Source organism: Rhinopithecus roxellana, chromosome 19 (genome assembly GCF_007565055.1).
Source record: "Rhinopithecus roxellana isolate Shanxi Qingling chromosome 19, ASM756505v1, whole genome shotgun sequence".
NCBI classification, from domain to species: domain Eukaryota; kingdom Metazoa; phylum Chordata; class Mammalia; order Primates; family Cercopithecidae; genus Rhinopithecus; species Rhinopithecus roxellana.
This window is the reverse complement of record NC_044567.1, coordinates 75,225,773-75,244,321: the sequence shown is the minus strand read 5'-3', so window position 1 is coordinate 75,244,321 and position 18,549 is coordinate 75,225,773. Positions and strand designations below refer to the sequence as shown.

The window sequence follows — 18,549 nt, the reverse complement described above, 5'->3', positions numbered from 1 at the left end:
TTTTAGAATAACTGTTTCAGTAACTATTGAACAAAGAAATAAAACATAAGTAACAATATTAAAAAATTTGAATTTGACAATAAATCTGATTTAATATATAGAACACTCCTACCCAACCCAACTGCAGACTATATATTCTTCTCAATCACATAAAATATTTACCAAAATTATCATAGTCAATAAATCAAGTCTCAACAAACTTCAAAAGACTAAAATCAGAGTATGTTCATTGATCACAATGCAATTAAACTAGAAATTAATGATGTAATGATTATAAACCTCAAATTTTTGGAAATTAAGAAACATACTTCTGTTGAAGAAGAAATGACAACAGAAATCAGAAAAATTTTGACCTAAACAATAATTAAAATACTATACATCAAAACCTGTAGGAGGTAGTTAAATGAATACTTTGAGGAAATTTTGCTGTGAGGTATGTATTACAAACAAAAAAAATCCTTAAAATTATTGAGCTAAATATTCATCACTAGAAATCAGGATATATTCACCCTAGGGAAGTTGACTGAAAAAAGGAAAAAAAATAGTTAAAAAAAAAAAAGAAAAAGAAAAAATAGATGTTAGGATATAGTGGGAAGGAGATAAAAAAGGGATTGGTTAATGGGTACAAAATACAGTTAGAAGGAATAAGATCTGGTGTTCAGTAGCACAATACAGTGACTATAGTTAATAATTTACATTTCAAAATAACTAAAAGAGTGAAATTGGAATATTTCTAATACAAAGAACTGATAATGCTTGAGGTGACAGATAACCCAACTATCCTGATTTGATCATTATATATTATATACTTATATCAAAATGTCACACATACCCCATAAATGTGTATAACAATTATGTATCCATAAAAATTAGAAATAAAAGAATTGTAGAATTGTAATAAGTTAGCATATAGTAATCACTTATCAGCCTTTTGGCTAAGACCAAGTATAGACATTACAGTAAAGATAAAAGCAAAAAATAATAAAGAGGAAATACATTTTTTAAAGGGTCAATCAAGATAAAGGTTGAATTTTTCACAAGATTAATAAAATTCAAAACTCTGTGAAGTTCAATCGAGGGTAAAAAAAAAGAAGCTACAATCCACTAACTTTGAGAATTAAAATGAGGATAGCGTTACAGCTATGTCAGATGTCAAAAAGAGAACAACTTTATTCAATACATTTGAAAAGGCAGATCTAATGAACAAATTCCTCTAAAAGCACAGCTTGCCAAAACTAACAAGAAAATAAAATACCTTGTTAATCCTATTCATTTAAAGACATTAAATAAATAATCCAAAGCCTTTCACAAAAAGAACTCTTGGCCCACATGGCTTCATGAATTCTACTCAGCATTCAAGGAAGAAAAAAGTCTCTTCTAAAAAACATAAAAAAAGAATACTCCCCAACTCATTTTAAGAACCCATCACGGATAATATTCAGCTATACCTGTCATTAAAATAGTAAAATTATTTTTTATATTTGTAGATATCTGCTACCCTGAGCCACCACTATGTGCAACACCCCACGGTATCCCTGGATATCACCATAATTCACCTTCCAAAAACCAAAAGGGCCTCGAGGACCCTGTTTTACTCTACATGTGGCATTCTGATTGACCACTGCCCATGTCAGTCAGTTCACAAAATAATCTCACCCCCTAGGTACCATCAGTGGACTCACATGGGGATAAGATGAGCTCTGGCTTCCCCATTTGTTTGGCTCAATGAAGCTCGGGGTTGGCACACCAGTAGGGGCAGTACCAGTGTCCAGCAGTCATCCCACCTCAGCTTCCACCGGACACCCTCCATCCCTGCGTGTCCTACCCATAGACCTTCCACCCCTCTGGTAGAGGATGGTCGTTATAAGATAGATGCATTGAAACTACTAACCATGTTCAGGTACATGTCTTAACATTACAGTAAGTATAGCATTAGCTGTATGAAGGTCCTTGTCCATCAATAATGTCTTGAGGTCAGAGACATCAATTAGATCATTCTGGAGAATTTGGGTAGCAGCTAAGAGTATCTGTGTAGCTGCAAAAAGAGAGCAAAAGCAAACGTTTCAACAGCAGAAACAGAGCATATATTATTAGTTATCATTTAATAGACTCAGGTTGCATAAAATATGAAGATCTGATTCTAGAATTTTACATGGAACGATTTGTATAGTTTTAAAAACCAGAGTGTATTATAATAGCTAACAGTCACAGGGCACTTACTAAGTGCTAGCCGCTGTTCCAAGCAATTTCACTTTACCAAATTACAAATGTCCTTATAATAATCCCAAGATAGGTATTTTCATCCCTGTTTTTCAGATGAAAACACTGAGGTTAGCAAAATTAAGTGATTTACTAAATAATACATTGGTAGTAAGTGGCAGGGACAGGATTTAAGTACAGACCCTATAGTTCCAAAGCCCATCTTCTTAACCACTGTGCCTTTCAAGTAGAAACATATAGGTAGTCAACCTTTATCCCTTGAGCCACATATTACTTCATATGTGGCCCTGAAATCATTGTGAAGCATTACAAATAATCTTTAAATCAAAATTATCTTTCATTATTTAACTTAAAGTTATGTTACCTTAAAATGATTAAACTGATAAATAACCTATAAGCATAATTTTGTCCTAAGAAATTAACTGGATATTAATATTGTGAAAAATAATTACTTCAGTCCTTTGTTGACATGGGTAGCTGCTTCTTCCACTTCTTAGTCAATCTGGCCCCAGTTGAGAATATTGTATAAATAAAATAATTTATAGGTGAAATAGAAGGTATAGCTGGTTGGATATAAGAGCACAAACCATGTGCTCCAACGTGATCCAACAATAATACTATCTTCCATTTATAAGGCAACTACCACATGATAAGCACTATGTTAGAGACTTAACATTTAATACCTGGCCAAATAATCAAAGAAGATAAAGGTAAAATATGGATATTGGGAAGCATTCAAAGACTCAAAAATTACATATCCCATGCTGTTTTACTTTGGAACCTAATGCAAAATGTGCTTCAGTAAAATAAAGGAGTAAATCATGACAGGGATTCAGGAAACATGTGAGCCATAGAATACTACTAAAGAGAAATTCTGGGATGACAGCTGTCTAGTGGGTGTAGGGGAGAAACAATTCAAATCATAGCATCTAAAGTACATAAAACTGTGTTTGAGTATTTTGAAAATGTCAATATTCAAACATTTTTTATTATGATTTCAAAAATCATAGTCAATGTTTGACTAACATTTCAAACATGATTGTGCCAGAAATGTTCAAAGTCCAAGAAGTGAAATTACCTATGCAACATCATACAACCGGTCAGTAGGAAAAAAAAATCCAAGTACCTAAAATGTGACTACAATGTTGTTTTTCATATTCACACACCACCAATTTGCAACCCTTTTTTAAAGCTTTTAAACATTGTTTTTATTTCTAAACAATCTCAAACTCTCAGAAAAGTTGCAATTACAGTACAAAAATTTTTTGTCTGAAACATGGGAAAAAGTAATAGGTCTATAGGAAAATACATAAGTTTTTTAAAAAGATAATTGTTAACTCCAGGAAAAAGGGGAGGCAAGAGATTGCATATGCAAAGAGGCATGGAGGTAATGAGATGACTACTGACTCATCAATGAGCTATTTTGAATAGTCATAATACTACTAATTAAACACTGACTACTGATTTAACCAAAAACTGTGATATAATTACATTTTCACACACTTGAGTCTATAACTTTGTAATCTACCTAATACAGAGGCATGGTCTCAATTCTTACATCTATAGAAGCATTATTAGCCTATTATCCTTCTGAGCATTAAGGTTCTCTTCTTTAGTGCTCGCTTCGGCAGCACATATACTAAAATTGGAACGATACAGAGAAGATTAGCATGGCCCCTGCGCAAGATGACACGCAAATTCGTGAAGCGTTCCATATTAAAAAAAAAAAAAAAAAAAGGTTCTGTTCTTTAAAAAAAGGAATTAACACTGTGAAGATTGGATCCTAAAGAAGCTAGCACTCAAAATGGACCCAACTATGCCATTTGAATGAAAAGGATTCCAATGCCTGGATATAAAAGCAAAATGTGTTTCAAATTCAACTGATATTCTAAAGAAGAAAAGGATAATAAGAAAACTTACATTATTTTTCCAGTAGCACTCAGACAGTAATTACTATGGTAACCTATGCCATATAACAAAGTTATTGGCCAATTGTGTTCTAATTCTGAACCTACTCAATTTTTCAAAATGTAATCTATAGGAAGCATAAAATCCAATTTATAGCACTGAATTTTTGAAAAGGAAATCTATTGATTTAATAAAAATGTGATATATTTACATTTTGCATCTCTTGACTTTGTAACTTTTTAATCAGTAGCTACTACAGGGAAATGGTTTTACTTAATTCTTACAACTGTCATATGATATAGGCATTATTATCCTTATTCTGAGGAAAAGAAAACTGAGAGTAAGAGAACATATCTAATTTTTCAGGGCCAGTAATTACTATAGTAATCCATATTATATAATAAGGTTATTTATCCATTAAGTTCTTATGATAGTAAACCCATACAACTTTTTAAAATGTGAAATATTTAAGGCAAAAAATTCAATTTACATCAGTGAACTTAGAGACTTTTGAGACCAAACCACTCATGTGGAAAATGATCTAAAATCCAAAGAAGTGAAATTACCTAACAAAATTCAGGTACCTAAAATTTGACTACAATGTTATTTTCCATATACGCATCACCAATTGGCAACCCTTTAAAAAAATTCTTTAACTTTTTATTTTTAAACTATCTCAAACCCTCAGAAAAGTTGCAAGTACAGTACAAAACTTTTTTATCTGAAATATCTGAATGTAAATAGCCAACAAAATGCCCCCTCACCATTAACTATATTATTGTGTATTTTCTCCAACGAGAACATTCTCCTACATAATAAAAATACAATCATCAAAATTAGGAAATTATGACATTGATACAATAATGTGATCTAATTCTCAAACCCATTCACATTCTGCTAATTGTCCTGGTAATATCATTTTTAGCAAAATGATACATATTTTATGAATGCTATAAAGAAGGCACCAGGATTAACTTTTTTATAAATGAACATTCAATTGAAATAACCTCATTTATTTAAAAGGCCATCCTTTCCTTACTCCATTGCAGTGGTACCTTTCTTGTAAAGGAGATGGGCATATTATGTGTAGATCTCTTTCTGGACTCTGTATTCTACTCTACTGGTTTTTGTGTCAATACCACACTGTCTTAATTACAGTAACTTTGTTATAAATCTTGATGTAAAGTAACGTGAGTTTTACAACTTTGTCTTCTTGAACTTTGCCCTGGTTATTTTGGTCCTTTGCATTTATTCTCATATTTAAAATCAGATTGTCAGTTTCTATAAAATTATGCTAGACTTTTGATTGGGATTGCATTGAATATATAGCTCAAATTGGTGATAACTGAAAGCATATTGAAACTACAAAACATATCTCTCCATTTATTTAGGTTTTTCTTTAAATTTTGTCAAATTGTTTTGTAGTTTTCTGTTTAAAAATTATAAACTTGTTTCACTAGTTACTCCTAAATATTTACTTTTTTGTACCATTGAAAATCATATCTTTATTTTCATTTTATAATTGTTTGTGGCAAACTACAGAAATACAATTTTTGAACATAGAATTATAATTTTAAACTGATCATGTATCAAGCAGCTCTGGTAAATTTGCTCATTAACTGAAATATAATAATATAATAACCAGTGTATAGTTTCATGTTTTTCTGCCTATTAATTATATTACCAATGAATAATAGAAGTTCTATTTCTTCCCTTTTAATCCTTATCTTTCTTAATCTGTTTTGCCTGTGGTACTGGCTGGGACTTTCATACACTGTTGAACAGAAGTGATGATAGTAGACATTCTTGTCTCATTCCCAATCTCTGTGGGCAAGAATTTAAAATTTTCCTTTAAACATGATTGTTGTAAGTTTCTGTAAGTACCCCTTAATATGAAAGGGTGTTGAATTTGATCAAATATGTTTTCTACATCTGTTAAGATAATTTTTCTTCCTCCTTTATTTTGTAATATGGAGAATTACACTTTCATTTTTGTTAATTAATACCAATATTGCCCTCCTAAAAAAAACTCAACTTGTGATATATCTTTCCTTTTTATATATCACTAGATTTCATTTGATCCTATTTTATTAAAGCTTTTCCCATTTGTGGTCATGATGCAGACTGAATTATAATTTGGTGCTCATGTAAGGTTTTTATATGAAGATTACATAGGCCTCATAAAACGAGGTTGGAAATATTCTTCCTGCTTCTAAACTCTGAAGGAGTTTATGTAAGAATGGTACTATATCCTTTTTAAATTTTAAAATAACTTGCCAATGAAGCCATCTGAACCTGGAGTTACTCTTCAGATTTTCTAATTATTCTTCAGCTACTTTTGGTAAGTTGAGTTTTTCAAGGAATTTGTTCTTTTCATAAAAACTTTCAAATGCATTGGTATAAAAGTATAAGATCCTCTTAGTACCTTTTTATGTCTGTGTACTCTATAGTTATGTCCCTTTTTTCATTCCTGATATTGGTAACATTTCTTATATGTAGATCTCTTGGTAGTGAACTTTCTGTTTTTTCTTAAAATATTATTTCATTTTTAAAAGATATTTTAATATAGAATACAATGTTCACAGCCTTTAAAAAAGTTTAGTATTCAATGTTATTCCATTGTCGATGGCATTCATCAGAGATGGACCACAGCATTGTGAAAACAGGTGCATTTCACCAGCACTGTAACTCCTGAACAGTAATAACCAATAAAGTATTGACACATGAACTAAGCTAGGCTCCTCCAATGATAATTTTGTAAAAATTTTGTGTAAAGAAAGCTACAAATATTTATTATTATTATTATCATCATCATTATTTAGAGATGGGATCTCGTTCTGTCACCCAGGCTGGAGTGCAGCAGCGTGATCACAGCTCACAGCAGCCTTGAACTCCTGGGCTCAAGCGATCCTCCTGTCTTATCTTCCTGAGTAGCTGGGACTACAGTCATGTGCCATCACACCTGGTTTATTTTTAAAGTTTTTTTAGGGACAGGGTCTTGCCATGTTGCCCAGGCTGGTCTCAAACTCCTGGCCTCAAACGATCCTTCCCCCATGGCCTCCCAAAGTGTTGGGATTTATAGGCATAAGCCACCACACCCAGCCATCAGTAATTTTTTTGCTCCTTAGAAAATAATGTATAACTTTTCACTGGTGGCTTTTAGGATTTTCTCTTTGTAGTTGGTTTTCAGCCATTTTACACTCATGTTCTTAAATATGGTTTTCTTTGTGTTTATCCTATGGCCCCACGAATCCTGACAGGCTTGGTTACTGCCCATTGCCCTTAAACAGTTGTGGTGATTGCTTATGTTGCTTAATTTTTACCAGATTTTATAGTTATTCTATAAAATACAAGCTACTTCATCATATACATATAGAACCATGTGAACCAGCTTTACAGATCATTCTAGTTACCCTGCTCTGGTTAAAAATTACTGTTTAGGTTATTACTTTAAACAAAGCTATAGCAATCAAAAATTGATATAAGGATAGAAAAAATATAAAAGGAATAGAATTGAGAGTCCAGAAATAAACCCATACATTTATGATCAATTGATTTTCTCTAAGGGTACCAAAATCATTCAGTGGAGAAAGAACAATGTTTTCAACAACTGATGCTAGGACAACTGAATATCTGGACTAAAAAAGGTAAAAACGGACTGTCATCTCACACCACATACAAAAATTAACTCTAATTTATTAAGGATTCAAATAAAAGAGCTAAAACTAGGAGAAAACTTTGGTGTAAACCTTCAGGAGTTTGAATTATCTTTATGACATTGAAAGAAGCAACAAAAGAAAGTATAAATTGAACTTTACCAAATTCAAAATCATTTATGCTTCAAAGGACATCAGGAAAGAAAAAAGACAACTAACAAAATGTGAAAAAAATATTTGCAATTATCTATCTGATAAAGGTCTAATATCCAGAACATATAAATAACTCTCACAACTCAACAATAAAAAGCCTGATTTTAAAATGGATAAAGGATTTGAATATACATGTCTCCAGAAAATCATTGAGGAGAAAGTATATATCTCAGAACAGGTTTCTAATGCAGACAAAAGTGCTCTATTCTGGAAAATAACGCCACAAAGGAAATTTATTAGTAGAGAAGAGAAGCAAGCACCAGGATTTAAGAAGGGTAAGCTAGCTCTAATGTTTTGTGCAAATGCAGTTACGTTTATGCCCTGATCCATAAAGCTGCTAACCCTCAAGCCTTGAAGGGAAAAGATACACACCTGCTCCCATCTTTTGATTGTATAACACGAAGGTTTGGAAAACCAGAATGCTTTTTCTAGGTTGGTTCCATCAATGCTTTGTCCCTGAAGCAAGGATGAGACTGCATTTTAAAGTTCTTTTGATATTGGACAATGCCTCTGGCCACCCAAAACTCTATGAATTCAACACCAAAGGCATTGAAGTGGTCCACTTGGCTCCAAATATGATATTAGCCTCTACATTAGGGGGCCATAAGAACCTTTAAAGGCTCATTATACATAGTATTCTATGGAAAGAATTGTCAACACTGTGGAAGAAAATCCTGACAGAGAGAACATGAAAGGCTTCAGTAGGATGCCACATCAAGCCCCAAACACTGCTGGAGAAAGCTGTGTCCAGATGTTGTGCATGACTGCACAGGATTTATAACAGAGCTAAACAAGGAGATCATGAGAGAGATTGTGTAAATGGTGAGAAAAAAAAATGGCAAAGGGTGAAAGGTTTTAAGATGTGGCTATTGGGAGAAATTCAAGAGTTAATATACACTACACCAGAGGAATTAACTGAAGATGACTTGAGAGAGATGAATACTCCCAAACCAGTGCCAGATGATAAGGAAGAAGACATAGAAGAAGCAATGCAAGGAAACAAATTGATAATCTGGTAGAAGGGCTCCAATTATTCAAGACTGCTTTGACTTATTTTATGACGTGGACCCTTCTATGATATGGACACTGAAACTAAAGCAAACAGTGAAAGACTGGTATCAGAGAGAAACATTTTTAGAGAAATGAAAAGCCAAGTAACATCAGACAAGAAATTATGATGTATTTCCATAAAGTTAAATCAAGTGTTCTTGCCTCTTCTGCCTCCTCTTCTACCTACTCCACCTCTTCCAATTCTCCCACTTCTGAGATAACAAAACCAACTCCTCTTCCTCCTCTTCCTACTCAACTTGAAGATGATGAGGATGAGGATGATGATCCACTTACATTTAATGAACAGTCAACATATTCTATCTTTCTTCTTTTATTAATAATATTTTCTTTTCTCTAGTTGCATTATTGTAAGAAACAGTATTTTATACATATATACACATATGCCATAAAGATATGTGTTAATCATTTATGTTATTGATAAGGCTTCCAGTCAACAGTAGACTATAAGTAATTTTCAGGGGAGTCTGAAATTATACATGAATTTTTGACTGTGCAGCCACTCATTTTCCAGCCAGTCTCTTGAAGCAAAAGTATCCACTTACCTTCGGACCTTTGGAAATGTGGACGTTCTTTCATTTTCATTAAGCAATTTTTTTATTATTATTATACTTTAAGTTCTAAGGTACATGTGCACAACGTGCAAGTTTGTTACATATGTACACATGTGCCATGTTGGTGTGCTGCACCCATTAACTCGTCATTTACATTAGGTATATCTCCTAATGCTATCCCTCCCCCTCCCCGCTCCCCACAATAGGACCCGGTATGTGATGTTCCCCTTCCTGTGTCCAGGTGATCTCATTGTTCAATTCCTACCTATGAGTGAAAACATGCTCATGTATTGTATCAGAAAACCAAGTATTTGGTTTTCTGTTCTTGCAATAGTTTGCTGAGAATGATGGTTTCCAGCTGCATCCATGTCCCTACAAAGGACACGAACTCATCCTTTTTTATGGCTGCATAGTATTCCATGGTGTATATGTGCCACATTTTCTTAATCCAGTCTGTCCTCCATGTTATCTAGAAAAGTGCCCCTAAGCCCCACATTGCTCAAGACTCAATTGTACTAATTCATGCTGTAATATAAATGAACTTTCAAAATATATACTATCAGCATGGATATAGCTGGAGGCCATTATCCTAAGTGCATTAACACAGAAACAGAAAACCAAATACTGCATGCTCTTACTTACAAGTGGGAGCTAAATATTGGGTACTCGTGAACAGAAAGATGGCAACAACTGAAAGTGGGGACCACTAGAGGAGGGGAGGAGGAGGAGGGGAAAAGGTTGTAAAACTAACTATTGCATACTATCCTCAGTACCTGGGTGATGGGATCATTCATATCCCAAACCTTAGCACCACACAATATACCCAGGTAACAAGCCTGCACGTGTACCCCCTGAATCTAAAATAAAATAAAAGTTAAAAAAAAAGAGAAAGAAAGCATATGCTATGTAAAAGAAGTTAGACACAAAAAAATACAATATGATTACATTTATATGAAATGTTCAACAAGAGGCAAATTCATGCAGACAGAAAGTAGATTCATGGTTGTCAGTAGTTGGAGAGAGGTGGAAATGGAGAATAACTGCTCACAGGTACAGAGTTTCTTTTGGGGTCAAGAAAATGTTTTGGAATTAGAAAGTGATGGTTGCACAACTTTCTGAATATACTAAAAATCACTGAACGGTACACTTTAAAAGGGTGAAATTTATGGTATACGAATTATGTCTAAATTTTAAAAGCTACATCTAATTAAAAATACTATAAGGCATCCAATTTTAGAGATATTAAAATGTAAAAAATGTGATACAAAGAAATTTGTTTCGCCAAAGCATTTAGAAATACGCCATTGATAAGGGTGTCTGCATCCATGAAGAGTTCTTTGGTAGGTGTTCTCTGCAGACTTGGGGGTTAGGAAAATATGTTGGTGTTGAAATGGTCTCCCTAATTTCAAAAAGAATAAGACGAACCTCAGGGACAGAGGCCAAGCAGAAGTCTTTAAATAGCAAGGACAAAATGATGTGGTTAGGCAACATAGATAGTGTGGTATTAAGAATAATACAGGAATTGATACTGCAGGGATTTAGAAGGACTGATTAACTGAAGTTAGGATTTCTATAACTGAAATAGATGGGCAGTCCAGTTGTGTACATCTGAAAACTCCAGCAGCACGACTTAAGATGTCACAAAAACTGGTGGTCCCTCAACCAATTCCATACATGATTTAATTCATAGATCCAGAAGTCATTGAAGAAAAACCTAACTACCTTTGAGAAAGGACCTTGCACATATTAATCTTTTTAACTTTGCCTTGTTTTCCCCCTCATTATATCTTTGCCCAATTTTCTTCACTTATTTTTATATTATTATTTATACTATACATCATAGGTGGTTTGAAATCCTTTTTAAAACCAGAGAGACTAAAAATTAAAAACTTGAAATCCAGATAGTCATTTTTAAATGTCATTTTTAAATATTTATTTTCTAGCCATTCTCTTGAACAAGAAGTATTCACTTACCTTTGGACTTTTGGAAATGTGGACTTTCTTTCATTTTCATTAAGAAATCTTTTAAATCCACCTCCATATTATCTGAAAGATCAAAGTCAAAAATGCTGACATTAAAAACCTGATACTGAGTTGGCACATGAAATAAAGACCGATTTCCAATAGTTAGCTAAAATTTCACTCTAGCTCAAATGATTGAAACTATTTCAATAGAACTTTTAACACTTTTTAAAACCACCCAGTGAATAGTTAATAATATTACTAGCAAACAATAGCTAACATTTTTTAGTTCCTTATATATACTAGGCACCCTTTTACGGTGTTTTACATATATTAAATCATGTAATCTTCATAATAATTCTATGATGTGGGTACTCTTTGCATGCCTGTTTTTGAAAGATGGAAGCAAATGGAAACTAAATAATTTGTCCAGGTCACAAAGTCAGGAAGTGTTAGAGGTTGTATTTGAATTGATGCAGTCTAAGGCCAGAGGAGACAATGTTATTAGATAGAATACACACATACATGCACATGTACACGTACACACACACACGCATGCACACACACACACACACACATACACAGTCACAGTGAAGTAAGGTGCAATAATGTGACACAGCAGACAATCTAGGACTGTAATTATATTAAGGAGACTTTGAGTTTAAACAAAATGGCAGATCTGGGTAGCACAGAAACCATCCCACTACAAATCCCTAGAGACACTCTATAACATGAAACATTCCATGAATGTGTGACTGAGTCATACGAAGGAAATAACAAAAAGTTAACTGGGAACTGAGATCCAAAATGCTAAGCATTGAGTACTAACACTAAAACTATCTTTGGGATAGAGATGAGACCCAGAAATGGCTAGGTGCTTGATATAAATGCTCAAACAAGAGTCATTAAAAAAAAGATTCGAGCCCACATAATAAGAGTAGGAACTTAGATACCAAATAAAACTGAAATGCCTAAAGGGTTTCAATCCTGGTTTTTTAAAAAAGAGATTAAAATATTATATTTATTGACTCAAATAAACGAGGCCTAAATCTTCCCAATTCAGAGAGACAGTGGAAAAAACAACCTCTTGTGATAAATTGAAGGCCCAGCATGTATCTCATGTGGGTGTGAAGTCTAAATTTATACCACTCTGATGGCGAGAAAACTGAGCTCAAAACATAAAAATTGACCTAGGTGAATAACGATCTGGGGAACCTGGCAAAATCAATAACTAAACTGTACTGGAGAGGTATTCTTAAACCTAGGACTCACAGGATTCCCAAAGACACAAATTGGTTAAGATAAGCCCAAAATAAAAGTTCACCGAAAACCAACAGAACTCAGCAGCTTCTAGAAGTATTCCCAAATGATTTGACTTCCTAAAAGTAAATGTGTATAGGAAAGGAGATCAAGTACGTATTACATGCAGGCAAAGACAGAAAACAAAGGTAAATGTGGACTATTTGAAAACAATCACTAAAACTAAATAACTTATTTTTAAATGTAGTGAGCCCTCAGATATTTTATTTGGTTAAAAATCAAAATGGAGCAAGTACTGTAAAAAAACAAATGAAAGCGGATCTCCTCTGAAAAAGACTCCATATCAAAATAAGCTGCTGTTGTCATGTTTTTATTTTATTATATAATTTATGGTATTTTTCCACCCATGCTTATAAGTAATGAAAGGTAATTACCTAAATAAGCACGTAGAGTATCCATATGAGTATGAATAGATATGTTCAATAAATATTTAAATTAGTAGAGTGGTTTGGCTCTAATTTGTATCAACCTAAGCCTCCAACAGAAAAATGACTCCCATTAGTATATTATCCTTATAGGTATACTCTAAGACTGTTTTTCATAAGTAGAAAAAAAAATGAAAAGAATCTCAGGCCAAAAAAATGCTCACCACTGACGTTACAACAGTTAAGGGCTCCATTGAAGTCCTCCTCAGTTAAATTAATATTCAAACATTTCAAGGCATGCTCCAAATCAGGTATACCAATCTTGCCATTATCAACATGTGACAAGATGTTAGCAACTTCTTTAATCTCTACAAAGATAAATGTATACAAGCTATTATGGTGTAAAAAACATTCAAAATAATTTGTCCAAAATTTACCATAGGTAAACCTCAAATTAAATATTTATCTGAACCAAAATGTCTCCAAAGGAAACACAATATTTTCTATTTGTAACTGAGGGCCCACTTCCCTCAAGCAGCACTTGAAACGAAAAAACTTTACGACAAAGAGAATAATACGATGGGCTACTGACATGTATTATAATAAGACTTTCATTCATTCATCCATAAGAAACTGAATGAGCTACATGCCTCCCTGTACATGTAGATCTAAAGATTTCTACCACTTGATGATGTAAACAAAGGTTAAAATTTGAGATTGAAGCTCTTGATCCCCAGGGCCTCAGATAGTTCATACTGTGCTTTTGTGTGAATTGGGAAAAGGCACCTCCTCTCTATGCATTAGTTACAAAAAAAGGGTACCTTTCACTAGGCAACTGCAATCCAGCACAGAGGTTCAAGGCTTGGAGTATGAACTGCATTTCAGCCTCCACTTATGCTTTCTCAACAGGCACCTTTGTGCAAAGCACAACCCATATAACCACATGTTGATCTCACACCAATTTAAAATATAAAGCATAATTATTATGTGGCTTTTAATTTTTCTGTTTTTTGTTTGTTTGTTTTTGTTTTTGAGATGGAGTCTCACTCTGTCACCCAGGCTGGAGTGCAGTGGTGCCATCTCAGCTCACTGCAAACTCTGCTTCCTGGTTCACACCATTCTCCTGACTCAGCCTCCCGAGTAGCTGGGATTACAGACGCGTGCCACCATACATGGCTAACTTTTTTTATATTTTTAGTAGAGATGGGGTTTCGCCATGTTGGCCAGACTGGTCTCGAACTCCTGAGCTCAAGTGATCCACCGGCCTCAGCCTCCCAAAGTGCTGAGATTACAGGCGTGAGACACCACACCCAGCCTAGTTTTTCATCTGTACCATTTCTCAATCCTTTTTTCTCTCAACCCCCAAATGAAGTTGTCTATGTTTCCATATGCTGAAAATTGTTGCATTACACCAGGAGATCTATACCTTCATGGAGATCACTTGGAAAGAACATCACAATATCATCTTAGACCTACATTCATTCTACTAACAGTTATTTTACAGCTTCTAAGATCAACAATAAAATATTCAGTCAGTCCCTCGTATCAAAGAATTTCAAGTAAATGCCTTGATGAGGGAGACTAAATCTGTCATATCTATAAACAAAATTATAATATGTCATGAAGTAAGTGATATGAGAAAAATACACACACAAAATTATGGAAGCACTGAGAAGGTTTACCTAACCTAGATTTAATAAGTGCTGAACTCTGGGAAAGAAGTCTTAGGGCATGAGAAATGACATTTGAGCTGAGTTTGGGGGGGAAATGTCAGTTTGTCTGCCAGGGAATGTATCCAAAGGAAACAGTATATGCAAATAAATGCAAAAGCAAATAGAGCCAATTTAAATTGCGCTAAGTAGTATGACTACAGAATAAATACAAACACAGAAGTGATAAAGGGTGAGTCTGAAGAGATAAGAAGACAGATCTACTCAGTCATTCATTCAATAAATATTCATGATTATGAGTTAATAACAAAAGATTTGGAACAACAGCATAGTAAATATTACATAAGTATCAGGTGTTAATATCAATTATCTTTAAGAGTTTAATAAGAGCCAGGACCGTGCTAGGTCCTGGAATACGATGGTAAGCAAAGTGGAGACATATTCTTTGGCCCAATGATACCAGGCAAGTGGGAGGAAGAGATATCAATCAAATAATCAAAAACAAAAACGGATATTTACAATATGAAATAAGTGCTATGAAATGGACAGAATTTAATAAGAGCATATAACAAAGGAAACAAAAAAATCTGACCTATACTGACCACTGATGATAGGCTTTTCTATAATTGACTCATGGAGTCAAAAGAGATTATTCTCCAGGTTTAAGACTTAATGTTGTTTTCCCTTTTTGGTTTCAGACTTACTTGGGACCAATTATCCCTTTTCTTCTCACTCATTTTTCCCTCTTGGAATGGATATGTCTATCCTATGCCTGTGTTTTGGAAGCATGCAACTTGTTAATTTCACAGGCTTACTGCTGGAGGAGAATTTGCCTCAAGATGAATTGTGCCTTGAGTCTCACCCATCTGATTAAGATGAGACTCTGGAATTTGGACTTTTGAGTTGACACAGGAACAAGTTAAGACTTTTGAGGCTACCAAGATGGAATGAATGTATTTTGCATGTGAAAAGGGCATGAATTTTGAGGGCCAGGGGTAGAATGCTATGGTTTGATTGCATCCCCCAAAGTTTATGTGCTGAAAACTTAATCCCCAATGCAACAGTGTTGACAGGTTGGGCCTAATAAGAGGTGATTAAGTCACAAAGGCTCTGCCTTCATGAATAGATTAATATCAGTGATTTAGTTATTGCAAGAATGGGCTTATTATAAAAGTAAGTTCAGTCTCCTCTTGCTCTCTTGCTCTCTCAAACTTCCTTGCCCTTCTGCCTTCTGCCATAGTATGACACAGCAATAAGGCCCTCACTAATTGTGGGCCTCTTGACCTTGGATTTCCCAGCCTCTAGAATTGTAAGAAATGAATCTCTCTCTCTCTTTTTTTTTTTTTTTTTTTTTTAACAAATTATCCAGTCTGTGGTATTCTGTTACAGCAACACAAAACGGATTACAACAGTAGGCAAAGAAGATCAGGGAAAAATATTCCAGGGAAGAGAATATGCAAAAGTCTTATGGTGGGAGGAAAGGGGAGTATCTAAGGAACTAAAGTCAATTTAGTTGAAGTACAGAAAGCAAGGATAATGGTACAAAATAACACTGGAAAGATAGGGCATGGAGGATTTTAATTTTTATCCTAATAACAGGAAATTTTAAAAGAGTTATAAATAGGGGGAGGTAACATGATCAGATTACTATTGTGGGAAAATAGTAATCTGGCTGAAGTGGGCAGGAAAGATTAGAAATACATTGATACTTGGCAATTATTCTAAAAAATACCTCTTATTATTGAAAATGTTCTCATATACAAAGTTCTTACTCACCGTCTACCTTTGGTAATTTTAGATTTGAAGCCTCTTTCCTAAAATCTGCAAATTTTTTTTTTTTTTTTTTTTTTTTTTTTTTTTTTTTTTTTTTTTTTTTTTTTTTTTGAGGCGGAGTCTCGCTCTGTCGCCCGGGCTGGAGGGCTGGAGTGCAGTGGCCGGATCTCAGCTCACTGCAAGCTCCGCCCCCCGGGTTCACGCCATTCTCCTGCCTCAGCCTCCCGAGTAGCTGGGACTACAGGCGCCGCCACCTCGCCCGGCTAGTTTTTTTTTTTTTGTATTTTTTTAGTAGAGACGGGGTTTCACCGTGTTAGCCAGGATGGTCTCGATCTCCTGACCTCGTGATCCGCCCGTCTCGGCCTCCCAAAGTGCTGGGATTACAGGCTTGAGCCACCACACCCAGCCTAAAATCTGCAAATTTAGAGAGAGACATTACACAATGAGGAATGGCATCCTGATCTTACCCCGTTTGAAAGGAAACCAATGGATAGATTGAATACTTCTTTTCCCACTAACATTTATCATTGATAACCATTCCCTTCTCAAAAGTTGTTCCCTGGCTCCCAAAATATCCATTCTCTCTTCATTCTTTGCTTACTTCTTGCGCTCCTTCATGGTTATCTTCCACCAACTCCTTAAATGTGGCAGTTTCTAATGTCACAGATGCTTCCTTTCTCCCTAAGGGGACAAGTTAATCCCCAGCCCGTCTATTCAATAAAATCCTTAATTATGAGTCTAAATTGTCCTTCTTGATCTCTTACCTACCTATCTACTATCTAGTCCTAGAATTTTTCCTAAGAACTAGTTACAGTTATACCTATTCCCTCCACATACTTCCCACAGAGATGCAAGTTGGTATAAAGATCCGAGGAACAAACAATAGAAATAAAATCTATCCATTTGCATAGATGGACTCTATTGTATTAAAAACAGTTTAGAATGACTCACAACTAGCCCAGGTATTACCTTGAAACAAACAGAGGTTAGAATACACATAAATTATATTTGCCTTAATTTGTGTTTTTATTTGTTTTAAGCAGGATAAACAAAACAACTAACCTATAAAAAGTACTTTTAAAATAGTAGGTTTGGGCAATTTTACATGATAGCTCCCAAGACTTCTGAACTTAGGTACTATTAATATTTTTGGCCAGATAATTATTGGGGAGACAAGGGTATTATCCTGTAAATTGTAGGATGTTTAGCAGCAACCCTTGCCTCTATTCACTAGATGCCAATAGTCCTCTCACATCAGTTGTGATAACCAACACTGTCTCTAGATATTGCCAAATATTCCCTGGTGTGAGGAGGGGGGCAATGGAGGATTTGATTATACTTTTTATTTTGTATTTATTTATTTATTTATTTGAGATGGAGTCTTGCTCTGTTGCCCAGATTGGAGTGCAGTGACGCGATCTTGGCTCACTACAACCTCCGCCTCCCGGGTTCAAGCATTCTTGTGCCTCATCCTCCCAAGTAGCTGTAACTACAGGCACAGGCCACCATGCCAGGCTAATTTTTGTATTTTTTTAGTAGAGACGGGATTTCACCATGTTGGTCAGATTGCTCTCAAACTCCTGACCTCAGATGATCTACCCGCCTTGGCCTCCCAAAGTGCTAGGATTATAGGTATGAGCCACTGCCCCCAGCCTGATTACATTTTTTAGCTGAAGCTAAATTTAAAGGCAGGAGATGGCTTTCTAAATATGGGATAAAATCCATCTCAGTACATTCAAGCTGAGGGTATATAGATGGATCAGGTAAATCTTTGTAAATAAAGTAAACAACTCAACACTTACAATTGGCTATAGAAATAAACATTAGTTTTTCAACAATA

General features: G+C 34.7%; 1 protein-coding gene and 1 non-coding gene across 3 annotated transcripts in view; one reads left to right on the top strand and one right to left on the bottom strand.

Moving 5' to 3' along the window:
- The window catches only part of EFCAB13 (EF-hand calcium binding domain 13), a 126,915-nt gene that overhangs the window by 8,892 nt on the left and 99,474 nt on the right, over nucleotides 1-18,549 (bottom strand). Inside the window, exons 18-21 of one of the 2 annotated variants that reach the window (XM_030923055.1) lie at nucleotides 16,713-16,757; nucleotides 13,491-13,634; nucleotides 11,594-11,665; nucleotides 1,892-2,035 (exon numbers count right to left, since the gene is read on the bottom strand). In XM_030923055.1, the coding sequence (XP_030778915.1) occupies nucleotides 1,892-2,035; nucleotides 11,594-11,665; nucleotides 13,491-13,634; nucleotides 16,713-16,757 (405 nt within the window). Of the gene's footprint in view, nucleotides 1-1,886; nucleotides 2,036-11,593; nucleotides 11,666-13,490; nucleotides 13,635-16,712; nucleotides 16,758-18,549 lie in introns of those variants that run through there. The other variant, XM_010363530.2, reaches the window with a different exon arrangement.
- LOC115895098 lies at nucleotides 3,836-3,941 on the top strand. Its single transcript, XR_004055289.1, has one exon. It is a non-coding gene; the product is annotated as a U6 spliceosomal RNA (small nuclear RNA).